The 24439-nt window shown below is 40.9% G+C and overlaps 1 protein-coding gene across 1 annotated transcript in view; it reads left to right on the forward strand.

Moving 5' to 3' along the window:
- Window positions 1-24439, forward strand: part of dpydb (dihydropyrimidine dehydrogenase b) — a 121420-nt gene that overhangs the window by 43277 nt on the left and 53704 nt on the right. Inside the window, exons 6-12 of the mRNA XM_020467257.1 lie at window positions 4151-4347; window positions 4824-4905; window positions 6259-6346; window positions 16238-16345; window positions 16713-16882; window positions 20736-20946; window positions 24161-24345. Coding sequence (XP_020322846.1) covers window positions 4151-4347; window positions 4824-4905; window positions 6259-6346; window positions 16238-16345; window positions 16713-16882; window positions 20736-20946; window positions 24161-24345 — 1041 coding nt within the window. The remainder of the gene's footprint in view (window positions 1-4150; window positions 4348-4823; window positions 4906-6258; window positions 6347-16237; window positions 16346-16712; window positions 16883-20735; window positions 20947-24160; window positions 24346-24439) is intronic.

Below are 24439 nucleotides of genomic sequence, written 5' to 3' on the forward strand. Positions count from 1 at the left end.
ATGTAAAACTTTCCTTTTTATTCTATACATTTTTTTTATGAAGTCTGTTATGACCAAGTATATGTCTTCGGGGGGTAATTGGTATTACTGATAATAAATACAAAAAACTTTGAATAGGTTTATTCTACCTGTATGATTTATGTGAAGATTGTTCCATTTAATTGGAATACAGTTATATCTTTATACAGTATTTGTTGTCACTTATTAAGCATCCTGGGTATTTCATATTTTTTTGTGGACCACTTATAGGATTGCTGTAGATCATGAGCTATTCTTCTTCTTTTTCCTATTGCCATTACAGTTGAAGTCGGAAGTTTACATACACCTTAGCCAAATACATTTAAACTCAGTTTTTCACCATTCCTGACATTTAATCATAGTAAAAAATTCCCTGTCTTAGGTCAGTTAGGATCACCACGTTCTTTTAAGAATGTGAAATGTTAGAATAATAGTAAAGAGAATGATTTATTTCAGCTTTTATTTCTTTCATCACATTCCCAGTGGGTCAGAAGTTTACATACACTCAATTAGTATTTGGTAGCATTGCCTTTAAATGGTTTAACTTGGGTTAAATGTTTTGGGTAGCCTTCCACAAGCTTCCCACAATAAGTTGGGTGAATTTTGGCTCATTCCTCCTTGCTCCTTGCTTGCACATGCTTTTTCAGTTCTGCCCACAAATTTTCTATGGGATTGAGGTCAGGGCTTTGTGATGGCCGCTCCAATACCTTGACTTTGTTGTCCTTAAGCCATTTTGCCACAACTTTGGAAGTATGCTTGGGGTCATTGTCCATTTGGAAGACCCATTTGCAACCAAGCTTTAACTTCCTGACTGATGTCTTGAGATGTTGCTTCAATATATTCACGTAATTTTCCTCCCTCATGATGCCATCTATTTTGTGAAGTGCACTAGTCCCTCCAGCATCAAAGCACCCCCACAACATGATGCTGCCACCCCGATGATTCACTTTTGGGATGGTGTTCTTCGGCTTGCAAGCCTCCCCCTTTTTCCTCCAAACATAACAATGGTCATTATGGCCAAACAGCTCTGTTTTTGTTTCATCGGACCAGAGGACATTTCTCCAAAAAGTACAATCTTTGTCCCCATGTGCAGTCTGGCTTTTTTATGGCGGTTTTGGAGCAGTGGCTTCTTCCTTGCTGAGCGACCTTTCAGGTTATGTCGATATAGGACTCGTTTTACTGTGGATATAGATACTTTTGTGCCTGTTTCCTCCAGCATCTTTAAAAGGTCCATTGCTGTTGTTATGGGATTGATTTGCTTTGTGAATTGTGAATTGGGAATTGTGATGCAGTGAATTATAAGTGAAATAATTACTTGTGTCATGCACAAAGTAGATGTCCTAACCGACTTGCCAAATCTATAGTTTGTTAACAAGAAATTTGTAGAGTGATTGAAATACGAGTTTTAAGGACCTCAATCTAAGTGTATGTAAACTTCCGACTTCAACTGTATATTGATATTTTCTGCGTTCCTTTTGAATGCTGAGATTTTACAGTATTCTAAAAATATTTTTAGCAAAGGGGCTTTGAATTTTCAATATTGGTCAGGTATACCCGGAGATTGTCTCCGTATATTCATGTTTACCAATACAGATACCTGTTACGGGTCCTGTCTAAATCTTTTTTCAAGCGGTCCAATTGACAGAAGAAACATTGCTTCCAAGAACACCAAATCACAGTAGTTGTCACAGGACATCCCAGGTCAACAGTGTAGCTGAGTAAGGGACAGTGGGACGCCACAACATGATATCATTGATAAGCATCAATCTGGTATGATTTTGCAAAAAGATAGGCTTCGAGGAACATGACTCCCAAGTGATTACATTGCATTCAGTAGGGGAGAGATTAGCATCACACTATGGAAGCCTAGAGAAAGGCATCACGGACTTGACTCCTAAGTGAATACATTGCTTACAATGGGGGAGAGATTAGCATCACACTATGGAAGCCTAGAGAAAGGCATCATGGACATGATGCCTAAGTGAATACATTGCATTCAATGGAGGGTGATTAGTCACGTGGCATGATGCTTAAGTCAATACAAAAAGATATGAGTAAAGGTATTGATGCATAGATGTGTGTAAAGGGAGTTAACATAAATCAGGACAATGCATTGAAGGCAAAAACGGTGGTGATAAAGCTGCAATGGGGAAATACTCAGACAGACAGACAGACAGACAGTATCAAACCAACGTTTATTAGTTGCGTAACACGTCTGTCGGTTTTTATAGCTGTTCTCCCTCTCTCTCTCTTTCTCTCTCTCCATTCTCTAATCCCCTACTCCCGAGTGGCGCAGTGGTCTAAGACACTGCATCTCTGGTTCAATTCCAGGCTGGATCACAACCGGCTGAGATTGGAGTCCCATAAGGCGGTGCGCAATTGGCCGGGGTAGGCTGTCATTGTAAATAATTATTTGGGTGTCTGTCCTTTATCTGAGAGATACTATATAAGAAAGATCAGGAAACATTAGACATGTTTTTTAATATGTATTTAAACCCTTATTTTTGGCACTCAACAGTCTCCACATACTTCCATCAATTTTTTTTCAACTGGTACCGGGGCAGTATCATCATTCCATAGAGGGGTCATAACCGTTTCTAGGCCAAACCACTCGGACACTGCAGACGATCTTGCGAGTAGACGCCGCTCTCGCTCTGTCACCTTTCACTGCAGATGTGGAAGTGCGACATAGGTGGATGCGGTGGATTGAGATGCATGCGATGCACAAAAATACACTTGATCTTTCGCTTAAACAGACACTGTTGTCCAATGTTGCAACAGTAACAAAGGGGACGGGTCTTAGCAGATACAAATATGAACAATTTTAAATTATGAGACAAGTTTAGCCAAGGAGAAAATATTGAGCTATATAGGGTGAATGACAGGATCCTTCCTAGCTAGCCATGATTGGCTGAGATAATGGGGGGGGTTGACCATGGAGACGGTGTGCAAAACATTTACATGTGATTTCTTAAAGAGATGGGTGGGTCGATGGCTTAAGAGGGTGTGAACGATGCTGAATGGGCGTAAACAAAGCAGAGCTCTCTAGCACTCAACAAAGTCTTTCAAGGGCTTTTTTCTCCTACTTGTCTCCTAAGAGATGAACAAGATTATCACATTTTAAAGCAGAATAATGTCCCATGCTTCCTCCAATCACATTGTTCGAAATAGCATTTGCAGCTCAGCTTCTGAACATTTGTCATCTGTAAAAATAATAATTTTAGATCATTTTTTTAAATGTAAGCCCCTTGTTGGGATGGGCCATTTCACATTAGCTTGATTATATTTCAAAGATGTCAACCAGTATTTTGTTTGTATTTTTGCCATAATATCTTACAGTAGACTGCTCCCTTCCATTCAGTGTTTGATCTAATGCATTCTGAGAATAGATTTTTTTTCCTTATTATTTAATAACATGTAAGTGAATTATGATTTATTACAGGCAACATACAAAAGTATCTTAACAAATATTCAATGCAATGTATTCACTTATGCATCATGTTCCTTGAAGCTAATCTTTTAACAAAATCCTACCAGATGGACGCTTATAGTACCCATGTTCCCTAAAGGTACAGGAGAAAGATGCTTGCAGAATAAATACCATAAATACCCAAACATTCTGAAAATACACGTATGTAATTTTGCCAACATTGCTCATCCGATATGCAGGCTATTCAGCTCTCATTCTGTAGCTGCACATAAATGATGCACCATTATCATAGTACCCACATAATAAAACTGCCATAGTGTGTCAGAGGTTCCCTGGAAAATAGAGTTATGATACTGTAAACTACTGCAGACTGGCTAGCATGGCTCAACACAGAACCACCATCGAGAGCATCAGTCCTCCATCTCAACAAGTAGCAGTGGGGTTAAAGATGGACTGTAATCATTTTGTTCAATTTCAACTTGTCAGTTCCTCTCATATCAAATGTCACATATTAATGTGCAATTCCTCTTTTGGAATGCCCCTCACACTAAAATCCCAGCCCACTCAGGGCTCTGACCTTTGTCCAATGTGACAACCATAAATGTCAAGTCCATATGAACTTCTTCCTGGCCTGTCAAACGGATACTGGAAATGTTTTGTTTTCTTCTTCTTAAGACGTCGTTCCGTCGTTTTTCATTCCAGGTTTTCAGCAAAATGGGAATTCCTCAGGTGCGGAACCCTGACCTGCCGCCTCCGGATGACATGCCGGAGAGCTTTCATGCCAGGATCGCTCTGATTGGTTGCGGCCCGGCGAGCATCAGCTGTGCCTCCTACCTGGCCAGACTGGGATATGACAACATCACCGTGTTCGAGAAACAGAAATATATCGGCGGCTTGAGGTAGCTGCACTTATTATTACTAATTTCCCCGAGACTTAGGAATTGAATTAGATGTGAGTCTATCTGTACTGTGTGTGAGGTCAGGGGGAAATTGCAATACACTCTACTTGGAGCCACAGTCATGATGCTCACATAACACTTCTATAAGGATGACATCCTGTACATAATGCCTGGTCATAACAATTCATGATGGAATACTGTGTACGCGTATGAACTCCTTTTGCTGCTTCTACGTTAACTCAACGCATTATACAGGATGTGACCAATGGATGCACAATCCTGTTGGTAATTCTTTTACATTCAACCATTTTGACACCGTGGCACTCCATTTCAGAGATAAGACCTTTGTACAAAAACCTTAGCTAAGTTATCCAGTGAACCAGATATTATTCGTATTGATGATTTATTTACTTGATTGATAGCTAGTGATTAATAACTGGTAATGTTTCACTTCTTCCTCTATTCCTCTGTTTCAGTACTGCAGAGATCCCTCAGTTCCGCCTACCCTATGAGGTGGTGCAGTTTGAGATTGAGCTGATGAAAGACCTGGGGGTGAAGGTAATAAGCCCACGGATCACGCACACACACACACACACATGCATGAAAGCAAGCACACGTGCACATACGAAAGCACACGCACACACGAGCAAGAACGCAAGCACACACAAATGCACACGTGTGCACAAACACCACTTCACCACACCTGACTGCTTACACACACCACCTCACCACACCTAACTGCTTACACACACACCACCTCACCACACCTGACTGCTTACACACACCACCTCACCACACCTGACTGCTTACACACACCTCATCGCTGGTATACACTTGACTGCACGCACATTCACCCAACCACAGACACACAATGCTTACTCACACGCAGCAGTCTCACTCTCACTGTCAAGAGCTATGAACCCTTCACCAGGAAAATATCAGTGACATTAATAACGACAATAGAAAGCCCTAAACAAACAAACAGGGACAGGGCAGAAGGAGACAATTAGAAGCCACGGTGGGGGAAGCTAAGTGACAAAGAGACTTCCTCCGGCGAGTGGCATCCATCTGGTCATTGTCTGAATGCCACGGCCTGGGAAAGGGCCAATCAATACTACTCATCCAGCTCACCTGACCGTGATTAATTTGATTTATTCTTAATTGTTTATTTATTTGACAGGGTGACAGAGAGAGAAGGAGAAGGGAAGAGAGTGAGAGTGAGTGAGAGAGAGAGAGAGAGAGAGAGAGAGAGAGAGAGAGAGAGAGAGAGAGAGAGAGAGAGAGAGAGAGAGAGAGAGAGAGAGAGAGAGAGAGAGAGAGAGAGAGAGAGAGAGAGAGAGAAAGAGATGGGGCAGGGGGAAAGGTGGAGAGGGAAAGGGGTGAAAAAGAAAGACGGACAAAGAAAGGAAAGAGAGACATGGGGAAAAGAAAGAGAGAGCGAGAGAGACAGCATTCCTTGAGGTTGGCTAGATCGAAGCGAAGGGATAGAGGGAGGGGAGGTAGATATTTCTTCTTGTGTTCTGACCAATTACTTCAAGGCTTTATTCATCTCCAGAAATGAATCCCATTACGATGGCCTCTCAATTAATTTAATTGAGACAAAGAGTGTGGGGGAAATGAGAAGGACTTCACTCTATTACACCAGTGACAAACACAAACAAATAGACCGCTGTTGTGACTGTGTCCTCTGTCCCTGTTCCATGTAGTTACTTAACCCCAGATTAATGCTATCTGACCATTGTCCTATTGTCTTTGTACTTCTATTTCGTTGTGTTTATTTATTTAAGCTAGTTGTAATTACAAATGTCACTGATTACTAATTTACAGTAAGTACGTTAACGTTAGCTAATAATACAGTGGCAAATGCACAAAATCCATAAAATGTCTAACATGCTATTTTTTTCCTCTCAGGTTGTCCTAGAGAAGGGACTGGGTATGAACGGGATGAGCCTGACCTCTCTGAAAGATGAAGGATTCCAGGCTGTCTTCATTGGAATTGGTCAGTCACTTGCATATATCATTTCTTACCTTACATACAATGTGTTGTGATCTAGTGTAGCTTGTTGTGCAAAGCAACTCTCTTTTTTAAGAGTAGGACGAATTACTCAAATTCAATGACTTTCAGATGTACAGTGCCTTCAGAAAGTATCCATACCCCTTGACTTATTCCACATGTTGTCGTGTTACAGCTTGAATTCAAATAGATTAAATATAAATTTTTCTCGCTCCCGTCTTCACACAATACCCCATAATGGGAAAGTGAAAACGTGTTTTTAGACATTTTTGAAAATGTATTGAAAATGAAATACAGAAATATCACATTTACATAAGTATTCACACCCCTGAGTCAATACTTTGTAGAATCACCTTTGGCAGCGATTATAGTTGTGAGACTTTCTGGGTCTCTAAGAAAGTCTATAGAGCTTTATACACCTGGATGGTGCAACATTTGCCCATTATTCTTTCAGAAATTCTTCATGCTCTGTAAAATTGGTTGTAGATCTTTGCTAGACAACCGTTTTCAGGTCTTGCCATAATTTTCATGTACATTTAAGTTAAAACTGTAACTCGGCCAACTCGGGAATATTCACTGTCTTCTTGGTAACCATCTCCAGTGTAGATTTGGCCTTGTGTTTTAGGTTATTCTGCTGAAAGGTGAATTCATCTCCCAGTGTCTGGTGAAAAGCAGACTGAACCAGGTTTTCCTTTAGGATTTTGCCTGTGCTTAGCTCCATTCCATAAATGTTTTATCCTGAAAAACTCCCCCAAGCATACCCATAACAAGATGCAGTCACCACTATGCTTGAAAATATGGAAACTGCTACTCAGTAATGTGGTGTATTGGATTTGTGCTCAACATAAAGCTTTGTATTCAGGACAAAAACTGCTTTGCCACATTTTTTTTGCATCATTACTTTAGTGCCTAGTTGCAAACAGGATGCATGTTTTGGAATATGTTTAAATCTGTACATTTTTCCTTTTCTTCACTCTGTCATTTAGGTTAGTATTGTGGAGTCACTACAATGTTGTTCATCCATCCTCAGTTTTCTATCACAGCCATTAAACTCTAACTGCTTTGATTTGATTTGATTTGATTAGGATCCCCATTAGCTGTCGCCAATGGCAACAGCTAGTCTTACTGGGGTCTGACACATAAGGAAAAATACATTATAGACAAAATACTTAGTAATTGACATACTTTTAAAAACATTAACATGTAATGTGTGTGTGTGTGCGTGTGCGTGTGTGTGTGTGTGTGTGTGTGTGTGTGTGTGTGCATCTTTCACTTTACCTTACATCTCTTCACTCTACCTTACATGTACATATTAAATCAATGAACTAACCTGTACCCCTGCACTTTGACTTAGTACTGGTAACTCATGTTTAAACCCTCGTTATTGATATTTTATAGTGTTCCTTTTATAATTTTAGTCAGTAAATATTTTCTTTACTTTCTTTTCTTAAAACTGCATTGTTAGTTACGTGCTTGTAAGTTCACGGTAAGGTTGTATTCTGTTGTATTCGGAGCATGTCACAAATACAATTTGATTTGATGGAATTTGATCAGTTGCACATACTGTACATGTCAGTACATACACACAACAAGTAGGTCACATGGGGGAGAGGCGTTGTGCCGTGCGGTGTTGATTTATTTGTTTTTTGAAAGCAGGTTTGCTGTTCACTTGCACTATGTAAGATGGAAGGGAGTTCTATGTTCTCATGGCTCTGTATAATACTGTACATTTACTTGAATTTGTTCTGGACCTGGGGACTGAGAAAAGACCACTGGTGGCCTGTCTGGTGGGGTAAGTGTGTGTGTCCGTGCTGTGTGTAAGTTGACTATGCAAACTATTTGGAATTTCCAACCAGCCACCCAGTCTTTCCGAAACTCTTAGCCAAGAGAGACTTGCATGCATAGAATTAGAATTAGCCCTCTGATTACAATGAAGATGCCGCTTTGTTCTGGGCCAGCTGCGGCTTAACTAGGTCTTTCTTTGCAGCACTTGACCATATGACTGGACAATAATCCAGATAGGATTAAACTAGAGCCTGCAGGATTTGACCATATGACTGGACAATAATCCAGATAAGATAAAACTAGAGCCTGCAGGACTTGACCATATGACTGGACAATAATCCAGATAGGATTAAACTAGAGCCTGCAGGATTTGACCATATGACTGGACAATAATCCAGATAAGATAAAACTAGAGCCTGCAGGACTTGACCATATGACTGGACAATAATCCAGATAAGATACAACTAGAGCCTGCAGCACTTGCTTTGTGGAGTGGGGTGTCAACAAAACAGAGCATCTCTTTATTACGGACAGACCTCCCCATCTTTACAACCATTGAACCTATGTTTTGACCATGACAGTTTATAATCTGGTTAATGTATGTAAATTGAAAAGTCTTCTGTCTGTCATGTCTTTTTCATTATATGTCGGACCCCAGTAAGACTAGCTGTCCCCATTGGCGTCGGCTAATGGGGATCCTAATAAATCAAATCAAATGAGCAATTTAGTCTCCTCAACGTGTTCAACAGCTACACCATTCATTACTAGATTCAGCTGAGGTCTAGAATTTAGGGAATGATTTGTACCAAATACAATGCTCTTAGTTTTAGAGATGTTCAGGACCAGTTTATTACGGGCCACCCATTCCAAAACAGACTGTATCTCTTTGTTAAGGGTTTCAGTGACTTCATTAGCTGTGGTTGCTGTTAGCTGTGGTTGCTGTTAGCTGTGGTTGCTGTTAGCTGTGGTTGCTGTTTTAAAGTCACCATTGGACATGACGAAACCATGAGCGTTTTCCTTCCTCTCCGGCAAATGAGTTAGGAAGGACACCATCACTTTGTAGTGACTAGGTGTAATGATACACCATCAAAAGTGTAATCAATAACTCCACCATGCTCAAAGGGATATTCAATGTTCATTGTTTCTATTTTTACCCATCTACCAATAGGTGTCCTTTGTGAGGCATTGGAAAACCTCCCTGGTCTTTGTGGTTGATTCTGTGTTTGAAATCCACTGGTCGACTGAGGGACCTTACATACAATTGTTTTTGTGGGGTACAGAGATGAGGTAGTCATTCAAAAATCATGTTAAACACTAATATTGCGCACAGAGTGAGTCCATGCAACTTATTTGTGACATACCGTAAATGTTTACTCCTGAAATTATTTAGGCTTGCCATACAAAGGGTTTGAATACTTATTGACATTTCAGCTTTTCAGTTTTCATGAAATTGATTTTTTTTCTCGAAATACATAAATCCACTTTAAATGTTTGTTCATTTTAAATTCAGGCTGTAACTAAACAAAATGTGGAAAATGTCAAGGGGTGTGAATACGTCCTGAAGGTACTATATATGTACAGGAGGTTGATTGACTTGATAATACACTGATGGCACCGGAGGCTCTTAAAATCTCCAGTATGCCAGCTACATAAGTCACGCACTGTGCCACGGTGCCCCTCTGCAATCACGATGAAGGGTCTGTCTGAGAGAGAGGGAGTTATCCTCTTAACACTACCTTTCCCATTTCACCAGACTGACATTTCTGTCTGTTCCATTTGGTGTTCAATGGGACTAAAGTGAGACAGAGCTACTTACTGCACAGTACTTACTGTAGCAATGAATGCTGTAGTGAAACCCACAGTTGTGGTGCTCTATCTTTCTGTCTTTGTCTACTTCATATATTTATCTGCCAGACCATGTCCCTATTATTCAAGTCACAAACAAGGTCCAAGTCTCAAGTTGATTCCAAGTAGAATGGGTTCCCAAGTAGATTGGGTTCCCAAGTACAATGGGTTCCCAAGTAGAATGGGTCAGATCTCGAGTCCAAGTCGTGCATTCTAAGTGCAAGTCAAGTCCAAATCGTGCATTCTAAGAACAAGTCAAGTCCAAGTCGTGCATTCTAAGAACAAGTCAAGTCCAAGTCGTGCATTCTAAGAACAAGTCAAGTCCAAGTCGTGCATTCTAAGAACAAGTCAAGTCCAAGTCGTGCATTCTAAGAACAAGTCAAGTTGAAGTCAAGTAAAAAAAATAAATAATAATAATCTATACATGCAATAACTTGTTCAACTACAAATCTTTGTCTATTTATTGAGGCTGCCAGACTGCCCTTTACATTATTTTGTCGACAACATATTTTAATTATGTGATAATACATTTTAACAACAAATTTCAAATGCATGCTTCATAAGTCAATTATACATTTGAACCAGTTTCATACCAACAGACCGGTAGGCCAACACTAGTAATTGTGGCGTGATGCCACATTGCTGGTGAGCTTACAAGGTAAACAGTAAATATTCTTGATCACCAAACAATTTTTTGGAGCTGCATGTTTAGTCATGGCAGTTCTCTCTCTACGATTGGATGTTTGTGCTGCACTCGGTTCTATAGCTGTACAGCAAATCAGCAATATGTTCGCTAGCTCAGTGGTTCTCAAACCTTTTGACCTGCGACCCCTAAAAAGGAGTGGTGCAAAGCTGGCGACCACCCGCGCAAACACGTGCAATCGCTGCTTAAATGTAGCTTGACATTACAGCCAAAGCCGCATGTGAGGACACTGAGGTCTGGTAATGTTAGGAACTCAGTCAGGGTCTCAATTGTTGAAAGTTAGAATAGTAGAATACACAATGTGCCATTTCAAAATTGAGTTGTGCATCAACCGTTTTCCTCTTGTTATGTATATGTGACTCACTGAGTCACTCAGTTAGCCCATGTCCGTATTTTCTTTTGATTGTTATTAGTCTAGTTAGTCTAGTTAGTCTAGTTATCTAAACGCAGTAATCATGGCCAAATACCGACCAGACACGCAGGGCACGAGCCCAGGGGCCCTAACATCCAGGGGTCCCCCCATAGATTTTTTTTTTGTCACTCTCACTCAATAGACAGTGTTACCACCACAAACGTTAGAATATAAAACAAGCTGTGTATGACAGGAAGTGGAACTCTAAGAGAGAACACAATTTTTTTCCCCACCCCATGGCAAAATGTGTAGAATTGCATGAATTTAGCTGTACAACTGCAACAACAAAAAGTTCTGTTAAGCAAAGATATTTGTTTACCTTTTGTTATTTAAATCGTTTTTCTACGAACAGAACCATCTCTATGTATTAAATTATAGTGTTTAATGAGTTAACGTGAGGTAATAATGTGTAGCGGCTAATTGTATAGCTCATAGGCTGTGTGTTTGTGGATGAACTGAGGTGATGAAACGACAGCAACCATTTTGATAATGGTTGGGGTCATTTTTTTGCTGTTCTCCAAATAGCATTTTAGATTTTTTGAAATTGTATAGAAATGCAGTAAATTAGCTTGTACTTTCTTCAAATGTATTGAAATGGGACTTACACCCTGGCTACGGCCCTGATTTGCTGTGGAGGTTGCAGAAGACGGATGTAAAACCTGCACCACGCGCTATCACTTTGGAGGGCCGCTTGCCTACAGGAGTTCTCATTGCCAACTGGATAGCCCCTGTCTTCCTCACAAAATATATATATATTTTTTTTCAGGTGCGATGGTGTGGCTACTGTCTAGGCTACTGTCTATGGCTGCGTGGAGAGTAATCCACAGAGACTGCGTTGTAAAACCTGGCTAGATCCTTTCAAGTCATCCATTTCAAGTCATAGTTGAGTCCAGTATATTGAGGCTTCAAGCCCAAGTCAAGTCTCAAGTCATTTTATTTTCTATCAAGTCGAGTCTCAAGTCATTACATTTGTAACTTGAGTCCAAGTCATGTGACTCGAGTCCCAAGTCATGTGACTCGAGTCCCAAGTTATGTGACTCGAGTCCACACCTCTGTTATCTGCCTCATTAGTTTTTCTCTCCTTTCTTTTTTGTCTCCCTCATTCTCGTAACAAGACAGTATAACAAGGGGATTCATTCTCACTTCTATATAGTCTCCTGTTGCCGCTGTCACTTTCCTTCTCTTCCTCTGCACAGTCTGGTGACCATAGTTAACAGTATGGCTCCTTATCTCATGAAATACCTTGTTCTTACTCACACAAGTGAAGGGAGATGCTAGACGGAAGTAATTTGGTTTCAAATGAAATTCTATATTTAGAGATATAAGAGAATACACTCTGCCATGCCTATATTGATTTGATTTTAGGAAATTCAAATAACCCTGGTGGGAGGCCTAGCTATGTGGTGTGTGTGCCTTTCCTTTATTGTAATGAAAAGAGGCTGCATAGTATTTATTATGTTTGGAACCTTTTGGTGCGTGGCTTGGTAATTAGAGCATGGAGTTACCTTTCAACTATTCAGGGATTTCTCTTTTTTCTTCTCTCATAGCAGAACGTGAAGAAATTGGAATTCAGAAAGAAAATGAAAGAGTCTTGTTTCTGTGAAATTTTACCAGTTCTGTTTTTTATTCTAAATGTCAAAACCCCTGCTGAGATTGACATGCAAATGTTTCCCACTGTTCAGAATGTTAGAGCAGGTTGAAGAGCAAAGGGTTATTTCTCTGGCAGTTAAGTGCGCTGGCTAACACGTGCAGTGGTTTACCTACCACTGCTGTTGTGTTGCTGATGGTCCTGGTGGTGGTTATAGCAGTGGAATCTTTGTGTGAGTCGCTCTCTTGTTCCAATTGTTCAAAGCTCAAGATCCTTTCTCAGATGGTGCTTTTTCCAAAATGGCTTGCTTCAAAGGCATAAAGCCAGGCAGATTGTATAGACTACAAATTCTGCAATGCACACAATATTACTTTGTACGAACCAATGTCATTTCCCATAAAAACAAGCTTTTGATGGGAGCTCTTCTCAACAGTGAGGTTCAAAGGAAGTACACTGATGTGCTGTGGCTGGAAATAGCATGAAAGAGGTGCATTAAGGACATCAAATTAAGAAAAAGAGCCTTTGGTGTAACAAATAAATAAATAAAGTCCATCGAACAGGTTTCGAGCAGGTATGGAGGGGCTGCTGTTTTTGACAAATATTGTTGTTACTGTGCGCCACAAAAATAGTCCAAATATGGTTATGAACAGACGGTATGCTTACCGTATAGCCTTACTAAACATAGCCCATAGCATAAAATGAGTTGTTTTTTAGTGTAACAAAACATACAGTACATAGTAGCTGTTCACACAAGGCCAGTGACTCGCCCAATACTCATGGGTACCTGACCTGACAGAACTACAGAGAAATGACAGTAACGTTACAGTAGTATCACTACTCTCTTTGCTGTTTCCCCACCGTCAGCCAAAGCCACAGTGGGCGATAGTTCGTGATAAACGAGGGCTGGCCAAGCAGAGCCAAGCACTGAGAGACAAGAGACAAAGAGAGAGGGAGATATTCAGAGCGAGCGAGAAGCCACTTGAAAGGCGATGATGTATGACCCTCAGAGGCATTACCTCCCTTCACTTCAGAATCTCTCCGCCCGACTCCGGAGCCAAAGCACCTTTCCCCAGTCAAATGGGATGCACACACCTGAAAAATGAGATGGCATTACTCATGAAGTAGATGTCACCGGCAGTGGTGTTATTGTGAAAGTCCACTTTGTCATTCCCTTCTTAGCATTTTTCTTCTTTTTTTCATTTTATTTATCTTGGCACAGAATGCAAATGGACACCCTGGTGTATAAAACCAACTGAGTGAGCATGGAGCATCTGTCAGTGTTGCCACAGAGGAGGGTGAACATGCTGTTACTCTGCTGGAGGATCTCTCTGTCCTAAGCACAGTTAGCAGTGGCACATTGTGTTATGTTCTCTAGTACAGTAGGTAGGTAGTCTACATAATAGACACGGTTATGTATTTTAATTACTGTTCTTTTATTGAAAAGTATATAGACATGTAACACTCTTAGAGTTCCACTTCCTGTCCTCCCGAGCTTGTTTTATACACTAACGCTTGTGTTGGTAACATCGTCTAACGAGCTGCTCGTAGAAAAAGTGTTACCAGGTTCCTTGAAGATGGTGCTATACCAAAGAAGGTGAAGAAATATCACTTGGACAGATGTTGTTACGGACACTGTCGTCTCTGTTTGATAAGTGATATACCGTATGTGTGTTAAAGCATTCAGAGTTACCCAGGGGGTAATTGAGTTCTTTGTCAGGAAATTGCCTTTGCAGCAACAGACACGACTAAAATCCAGTTTGCTTCGTATACAGTTATTTGTCTGAAGGACAAACGTCATCCTTTGTAGTTTCAGAAATACTTTATTGGATTGTTTATGTATTAGAGAAAGGTTTGTCAAGTAATGAATAGCGGATGAAGGAAAGGAAACATTTGCAGCATTGATAGATAACATCCAAAAAACACTCACAGAAATATACCATCGCAATCGAAAATGTACCTGCCATGGTTATCCAGTCTTCCTATTTGATTTGAAGAAATAAATTGAACAAGAATATGTACATAAAGAGATCGGATTGGTTCTTAGTGACCTTTGACATTGTAAATGACAGCACACACATGCGGTCAGCGGTACCAAGTGACTCTGGTTTCTGAGGTAATCATCCAGATTGACCTTCAAGCATTGATGTACTATATCACTCACAGCCCATCAATCACCGTTCATCACTATTCATCAACCAGTAATTGGCACAGTCAATACAATTAACACAACACCTTTTTATCTATAAGCTATTCATATTGTATGTAAAAAAAAAAAAAAAAAAAAAAAATATATATATATATTAAAAGGGAAAATTGGACAAAATTTGATTGAACATGTCTTTGATTATAAACGTCTTAGAGGTAATGTATTCTAGCAGTCAAGTAAAAATACCATTCCCTTTTTTGCAATCATTTACACTGTGCACTGACGATTGAACATGGCAACTGCCGAGAATGCACTCTGTCTGAAATGTAATGACAGAGCAGTAATGAGTATTCCATGGTATTTGTGGAGCACCCCCCCCCCCCCCCCCCCACCAACCCTACATAGAGTACAATGAACACTGAGTGTACAAAACATTAAGAACAGGTGCTCTTTTCATGACAGACTGACCAGAGGAATCCAGGTGAAAGTGATGATCCTTCATGTCACTTGTTAAATCCACTTCAATCCGTGTAGATGAAGGAGAAGGAGACTTTAAATTTTTGGAGGAAAAAGCCTTGAGAAAATGAAGACATGGATTGTGTATGCGTGCCATTCGGAGGGTGAATGAGCAAAACAAAAGATTGAAGTGCCTTTGAACGGGGTATGGTAGCAGGTGCCAGGCACACCGGTTTTGAGAGTGTCAAGAACTGCAACACTGCTGGGTTTTTCACACTCAACAATTTCCCATGTGTATCAAGAATAGCCCACCACCCAAAGGACATCCAGCCAACTTGACACAACTGTGTGAAGCATTGGCGACAACTCAGTATTTGGAAGGTGTTCGTCATGTTTTGGACATTCAGAGTATATCATAGCTATGTCGTTTGAGGACTATAGGATAACAGTATTCCCTAGTTATTGCTCCAGTTCATAAGTGGGCCGTTATTGGCTCAATCACAAGGTACTAGAGAATCCCACTGTATATTTTACAACGATTATAACCCTACATCATGAAAATGATTAACCAAGAGATTATTAGTTTGTAATTCTGATTTGCTGGTCGACTTCTCTCACTGGAATAATTTATTGATTCAAATGGTGGGTTTTATGAACACGAGTTTGACTATTACTGTCCTCATCTCATAATAAAAGGGGCTTATGAAAGTCATATTGAACACATAGATTCAGTACAATATTGACAAATGTTTTTTCCTCGCTACATTGTCGTGATCTGTTAAAATCCAATGTTGTATCATTTACTCCAGGAGTTCAGTATTAATGGTGGGAAAGGTCATCAACAATGACTGAACGTTGGAAATGGTTGGGTTACAGGGATGGATGGATATGTCTGCTATGTTAACTAGCTCATTCTTGGTGATGGTTTTGGTTTGGAACAGGTCTGCCCCAGGCAAACAAGGATAAGATCTTCCAGGGGCTGACAGTGGACCAGGGATTCTACACATCCAAGGACTTCCTGCCACTGGTGGCCAAGGCCAGTAAAGCCGGTACGTCTTAAAGGAAATGATCAAGAAAGTGACTTCCATAGTCACACAGAATTAGGTACTCTTGTCATTGTGTACCGCAGGTGTGTACTTAGAGACTAAAATAAATGAAATCAGATGCCTGTCTGACAATCAAAAATGGCGCAGTCAGTTCAGGAATAATACATGTTCAGACAGCAAACGCATATCAGTACTACTGATATGAAAACATGTTTGGCGTTTGGAAACGTAAGAGCAGGGTAAAAGAGCTACCTGGTTTTATTGCTCTCTCTTTCCTCTCTCCAACCTCCCTCTGTCCATCACGGTCTTTGTCTCTCTCTCTCTCTCTCTGTTTTCTCTCCCTCGTCCTCCCCCACTCTCTCTCCCTCAGGCATGTGCAGCTGTAAGTCTCAACTGCCCGAGCTCCGTGGCGTGGTCATTGTCTTAGGTGCCGGTGATACGGCGTTCGACTGTGCCACCTCTGCCCTGCGCTGCGGTGCCCGCCGGGTCTTTGTGGTCTTCAGGAAGGGCTTCACGAACATCCGTGCCGTCCCCGAAGAGGTGGATACGAAGCTAGAGCTTCTCAGACCCTGGCTTTAGTTGTTTAGTTGTTTCTGACCCATGCTCCTTTGACCACAGTATTGATTGTGACCACCTACTCTGAGATGCATTTTGAAAACGGGCCCTGGGCAGCATTATAACTTGAGATTTATTTTAGCCCAAACTCTTCCTTTGATTTGAGCGCATGAATTATGCAGTAGAGTTATACATACCGGTCTCAAGTTAGAACGTGTCCCTAAAAGCATACACCTAGAACCTGACCACGCTCACTTACTCACAAAACTATTTCTGATTGTTGTATAGTGAGAGGAAGCTTATGGTGGCTTTAGTCTAGTCTTCCCTTTATATTAGCTCATGGCCATTCACATTGTCCTCTGTCTTATCTGGGAAAAAGTCTGAAAAAGTAATACAAATATTGTAAAAAATGTCTTACTTGTTTATTTGAAAGAAAAAGAAAAAAACTACTTGAGTGGATTATGAGACTGGAATTTTCCCACAAAACAATAATATATATATTTTTTAAGACTTATCGTTCTGAACAATCACTTTAAACATTTTCTTATTTATTTAACATTTATTTAACTAGGCAAGTCAGTTAAGAACAAATTCTTATTTACAATGACGGCCTACCCCGGCCAAACCCTAACCCGGACGACGATGGGCCAATTGCGAGCTGCCCTTATGGGACTCCCAATCAAAGCCGGTTGTGACGTCAGTAGCCTTGATACCATGGAAACAGAAAGAACGTAATAAAAATAATGATACTAAGAAAGTTAGGTCATTTAAAGTGAGATTCAAACATATGGTACATACAGTGCCTTCAGAAAGTATTTATATCTCTTGACTTAATACACATTTTGTTGTGTTACAGCCTGAATTCAAAATGGATTCAATGGATTTTTTTCCCCATCACCCGTCGACACACAATACATCATAATGACTTAGGAATTTATGCCTTTCCTAGGCACACTTCTCCTACTCACTTCTCAGTATTTGGTAGTCAGACTTATCTTATTCAGTCCCATAATGGGCTCTGCAGTTGTGGCTACCTTTCGGGCTCTGAATAAATATAATTAAACCGCTGAAAACTCTCCCACTTGCCGGCCAACAGATTTTCTCATGCGGTTTCCCATTGGAAAAGGGGGCCACAATTCATGCCATTGTTGATGTGATTTTCAGTTTGTCTCCAGGGATCTTAAAGAAAAATGATCTAAAACAATTGCTATGTGTATTTACAATCCCCTTCTCCATACAGATTATTAATTTACCTAGCTCTTATCAATAGCTCTTATTAATTTATAAATTGCAGTGCATGGAGAATGTTGTTATGTCTGGCGGGGAAAAAAGAAAGATGCGTTTTCCACTTGGAACTGACTGGTTCGCGCCAGCTTATTTATGGTTCCCTCTGACCTTAAGTCAAGGTCAGAATACGACGTATCTGTAGACAGACCTCTGCCACGCCTTCATTTATTCGAACTCCACCTCTAACGAATAGTGGGTGAATAGCATGCTATTCTCATGGTTAAGTTCAAAGTCAGAATAGTTATTGAGAAAAGCTCATTAAAAAAAAGGAATCGGGGCCTAAGCGCTTTCCACACCTGGATTGTGCAACATCTGCCCAGTATTCTTTTCAAAATTCTTCAGGCTGTGTCAAGTTGGCTGTTGATTATTACCAGGCAAACATTTTCAGGTCTTGACATAGATTTTAAAGCAGATTTAAGTCAAAACTGTAACTCAGGAACATTCACTGTCTTCTTGGTAAGCAACTTGTGTAGATTTGGCCTTGTGTTCTAGGTTATTGTCCTGCTGAAAGGGAAACTCATCTCCCAGTGACTGGTGGAAAGCAGACTGAACCAGGTTTTCCTCTAAGCCTGTGTAGTTCCATTACATTTCTTTTTTATCCTGAAAAACTCCCCAGTCCTTAACGATTACAAGCAAACCCATAACATGATGCAGCCAACATTGTGCTTGAAAATTTGGAATGTGGTACTCAGTAATGTGTTGTATTTGATTTACCCCAAACATAACTTTGTGTTCATGACAAAAAGTTCATTGCGTTGCCACAATTTTTGCAGTACTAATTTAGTGCCTTGTTGCAAACAGGATGCATGTTGTATAATATTTTGTATTCGATACAAGCTTCCTTCTTTTCACTCTGTCAATTAGGTTAGTATTGTGGAGTAACTACAATGTTGTTGATTCATCCACGATTTTCTCCAATCAGAGCCATTAAAATCTGTTTTAAAGTCACCATTGGCCTCATGGTGAAATCCCTGAGCGGTTTCCTTCCTCTCCGGCAACGAAGGACACCTGTATCTTTGTATTGACTGTGTGTGTTGATACACCATCCAAAGTGCCATTAACTTCACCATATAATATTCAATGCTATTTTCTTTTTACCCATCTACCAATAGGTGGTAGATGGGTATCAATTGGAAAACCTCCCTGGTCTTTGTGGTTGAATCTGTTTGAAATCCATGCAACTGATGTGACATTTTTACTCTTGAACATATTTCAGCTTGCCATAACAAAAGGCTTGAATACTTGACTCAAGACATTTCAGATGTGTTTTTAATTTGTAGGGGTGTGAATACTTTCCGAAGGCACTCACATAGCTGTATAGGCCTCAAACATACGTAACATCCATTATTATAGAACAGAGACATCAACCTCTGTTTTTGTCCGTTAAACTATTTTTTTGCGGCCAAGGTTTTTATACCAGGGGTGGCAGTGAGGTGACTATACTGCGTGAGCCCAGGATTTTGAACTCATTTGCTTAACAGCAGCAGGGGGGAACGATGGCCATTATAGCAGCCTGTCTGTCCCCCTACTGTGCACCCGCTGTGGACAGACACAGTAATTAGACCTGTGTCGTTGACTGGTTTTAAGCTGCTCTGCGGAATTCCTCAAGTTTGATCATGAATTCAAAGAAAGCCATAGCTGGGGGAAAGATGTGAAAATTGGCTCTGGATGAACATAAATAGCCTGTAAATAAAGTCTGTCTTTGTTTTGGGTTATCAACAGATTCAGCGATTCAGAGGTTTTGACCTTACCCCTCCAGTTGTTGTCCACCCCCGTGCAGAAATGTAATTAGCATAATAAAACAAATCCCCATGAAAATCAGTGTTTCAGAGATATCTGTTTTCTGGCATGGGCTGAGTCAATTTGTCGGCCTTCTGCATCTGTGAAGAAAAGTGGCAGAACCTACAGCGGTGTTTGTCAGACCAGGAGACATCCCCAAAATCTCATAGAAACGTCTATCGTTCATACCGTTTGGCCTACAAATGAATACCCCTCTATGGATAGACGAGACTTTCACAAACATTATGCTGTTCTTCATTTTGCTCTGTGATCCCCCCCACAAGCTTCACAGACTCAACGGACTTGTCTGAAGTCAGTACTGCCGATGTGCCAACTTGTGTGTAGCGTTCAAACGGTTTGAGCGACCAACTAATATGACCTCTATATGAAAAGTGTGGCGTATAGAAAAAAAACTGAATTCTATAGTAAGCGCTTACTCGATCGAGGCAAACTACAGTATAGTTTACTACAGAATTATATAGTAAGTGCTGTATTTTTTTATGTGGCTACAGGGGTCTGTAAATTCAAAAAGCTAAATGATCCTTGGTATTGCCATGTTAAAACATTTCCAAATATTTGCTTAGTAGAATCCCAGCCCCGGGCCCTTAGACTAAGGGATATATTAAACCGCATTAAATGTGGCATCAACATCACATCTAAACGTCTTTTGTCATGTTTCAAAACACATGTCATCCTTGAAAGTTCTGCAGGCTGTGAAGTTGGGAACTTAGGACAATATAAAAATTATAATAACAATTCTCAATTTCCTCAGATGGAGCTGGCCAAGGAGGAGAAGTGTGAGTTTCTTCCCTTCCTGTTCCCCCGTGAGGTCATCATGAAGAACGGCCGAGTGGCCGGCCTGCAGTTCTGCCGAACCGAGCAGACGGAGCGCGGCGATTGGCTGGAGGACGAGGACCAGATCGTCCGGCTCAAAGCCGATTATATCATCAGCGCCTTCGGCTCCATGCTGACTGACCCTCAAAGTAACGTCTGATAGAAGGCGAATCAGGTCTGACAGAAGGGGAATGTTCAAACATGCCCCCTTCATTAAAGTACCCTTAGAAGTGACTGATGAAGGATTGACCTGATAAAACAGAATACCTACATAACTGGCAGAGTACTGGCAGAATGTTAATGATCAGACCCTAAATATGCGTTACATTAAAATATATGACAATACATTACGTTGAAATACAGCTCCACTTTAGGTGTGGTCAAATCAAGATTTCTCAGTCGCCGAACACCTCTACACTAAACGTACCATACAAGAACGTGCCAGGCATTTCATCCAAATCCACACTGATCTCGCATTAAGCGATCTCTGTCATCTGTGGCAGCCAAGGTCTTGTAAGAGATTAGCTACAGTGTTAGTGCCCCAGCAGACAGCCTGCTGGGACAGGGCACTCATCGCTCTCCCCAGAATCCATTCTCCATACTTCCCTTTGCCTGTATGGTGGCCTGTCACGTATCTGGAAACTCTGTATGGGATTTCTTTCACACCAATCTATAGAGAAATAGAGCATTCAGAGGTGTCAAATGTAATTTCTGGAGAGCCAGTGAGTGTACGTGTTTTTGTTATAACCAAGCACTAACACGCTTCATCTAGCTAATAAACAAAGAATTTGTCCTCACTAAAAACCTTTATTAGCTGAATCAGATGTGTTAGTGCTGGGCTAGAACAAAAACAAACACCAGCCCTTTCAGGAATTGAGTTTGAGATCTCTGACCTCTCTGTGGCTCCACTTTTCTGTACTGATGCAGATTGTAGATTTCAGCAGGGTGTGTGGTACGAATCACCCACAGAGGGAGCAGGGCTGGTTTACAACCCATAAGCTGGAAATGAGAGGATCGTGTTGATTATTGTGTATGTTGTTGAGATCATCCAGACCTTTTGGGTGATTGAACCTAGTCTATGTACAACCAAATATTAGCCTAAACAGGAGGCAGCTTTTAGAATGGTTTAGACCACTAATATGTGACACTCACATACTCTATTAATACTTGCATAGATGAATCGTTGTTGAATGTCATGTATTTTGCATAATGTACAATGTGAGCTCCAAAAGTGTTGGGACAGTGACAATTGTTGTTGTTGTTGTTTTTTCTCTGTAGTCCAGCACTTTGGATTTGAAATGATACAATGACTATGAGGTTGAAGTGCAGACTGTCAACATTAATTTGAGGGTATTTTCATCCATATCGGGTGAACCGTTTAGATATTACAGCAGTTTTGTATATATTCCCCCCATTTTAGGGGACCAAATGTATTGGGCCAAATTCACCTATGTGTATTAAAGTAGTGAAAATGTTTGTATTTGGTCCCATATTCATACAAACTTGTTGGATGCATTTGCTGTTTGTTTTGGTTGTGTTTCAGATCATTTTGTGCACAATATAAATTTATGGTAAATCATGTAGTGTCATTTTGGAGTCCCTTTTATTGTAAACACATGCTACCATGATTATGGATATTCCTGAATGAATCGTGAATAATGATGAGTGAGAAAGTTACATACACACAAATATCATACCCCCAAGACATGCTAACCTCTCACCATTTCAATAACAGGGGAGGTTAGCAATGTTGGGGGAGGTATGATATTTGTGTGTTTGTGTATAGTCACAAGCTTGATGTAATCATTGGGTGCTATGAATATGGGACCAAATACTAAACTTTTGACTACTTTAATACACATATAAGTGAATTCGTCCCTATACTTTTGGTTCACTAAAATATACACAAAAACTGCTGTAATATCTAAACGGTTCACCCGATATGGATAAAAATACCCTCAAACTAAAGCTGATAGTCTCCAATTTAACCTCATATGGATTGAATAATTTCAAATCAAAGGTTCTGGAGTACAGAGCCAAAACAACAACAAAAATGATCACTGTCCCAACACATTTGGAGCTCACTGTATGTCGTATACTGTATAGTTGGCTACATAGCCTACAGGAAGGTGCCTTGACCAGTGTCTCGGTATCACTATCTGTCATCAAAAATATCCGATACAGTGAGTTTCAACTCAGTCATTGTACAGTAAAGTAGAGGACTAATAAATGCTGATAGCAGATTAGATAGTGGCAGATAGTCGATTAATTGATAAATACCACTATATACTTACCTAGCTAGTAGATGTACAGTATGAATCACCAGCTCACAGAGGAGGCAGTCAGTCAGTCAGTCAGTCAGTCTGTCTGTCTGTCTGTCTGTCTGTCTGTCTGTCTGTCTGTCTGTCTGCCTGCCTGTCTGTCTGTCTGTCTGTCTGTCTGTCTGTCTGTCTGTCTGTCTGTCTGTCTGTCTGTCTGTCTGTCTGTCTGTCTGTCTGTCTGTCTGTCTGTCTGTCTGTCTGTCTGTCTGTCTGTCTGTCTGTCTGTCTGTCTGTCTGTCTGTCTACGTGTGTGTGTGTGTGTGTGTGTGTGTGTGTGTGTGTGTGTGTGTGTGTGTGTGTGTGTGTGTGTGTGTGTGTGTGTGTGTGTGCGTGTGTGCGTGCTTGTGTGTGCGTGTGTGTGTAGTCTTGCCTGGCAGAGGCCTATATGACAGCATGGATTCTTCTCACTAATGGAGCTCAGCAATCAGCATCTGTCAGTGGAGTTATCTCCAGAGAGATAGAGTGGAGGTCTGTGGAAGAAGTGATGTTATTTAAGGAGAAGATCTCAGGAGTCTCTGACATGTCACACTCCACAGCCTTCCTACAGTAAAGGGGGGGGGGGTGCTTGTGTGATGGACCCTCCACTTACAATGATCATTGAACTGTCAGTCCAAATGCAGTACCAGGAGGGACAACAAGAGGTATCAGTATCAATAAAGAATAAGTTACAGTATATCAAATATCCCCCCTGTGATGTCTTATACAGTAAACACATTCATTATTCTGCTTCTTTACAAACATAACACTACCTGCTGACCCAGGAACTAGGGGTGCTCAAGGTGCTGCAGCACTCCCTGAAAAAAAGAAGAATAAAAAAAAGTTTTTCACAAAAGTGGTGCACTGGGCCTTTACTACTCCTGTATTAGCAAACTGATACGGCCATCCGCAGCACGGCGAGAAACATCCCTCTCCCACCATCGTCGCAGCACCCCAACCCCCAAACATCTTCCTGCTGCTATGTGCTGACCCCTGAACTTTGGGGACTTCTTTCTATTGTAATAATGTCATATTAACCATGTCTGTTATGTCTCATTCTAAACAGTCCAGGATGCCATGGCTCCCATCAAGCTGAACCGCTGGGGCACTCCAGACCTAGACCCTGAGACCATGCAGAGCAGTGAGCCCTGGGTGTTTGCTGGCGGAGACATCGCAGGCCTGGCCAACACCACAGTGGAGTCTGTCAATGACGGAAAGCAGGCTTCCTGGCACATCCACAAGTACCTCCAGGTGGGTGGGACAACTATGACCAGCTGCAGAGTTGAATGGGCTATTATACATGGGTCGTATTCATTACTGCACACCGTAACAAAACGTTTTAGAA

This window comes from Oncorhynchus kisutch, linkage group LG30 (genome assembly GCF_002021735.2).
Source record: "Oncorhynchus kisutch isolate 150728-3 linkage group LG30, Okis_V2, whole genome shotgun sequence".
Classification (NCBI taxonomy): Eukaryota; Metazoa; Chordata; class Actinopteri; order Salmoniformes; family Salmonidae; genus Oncorhynchus; species Oncorhynchus kisutch.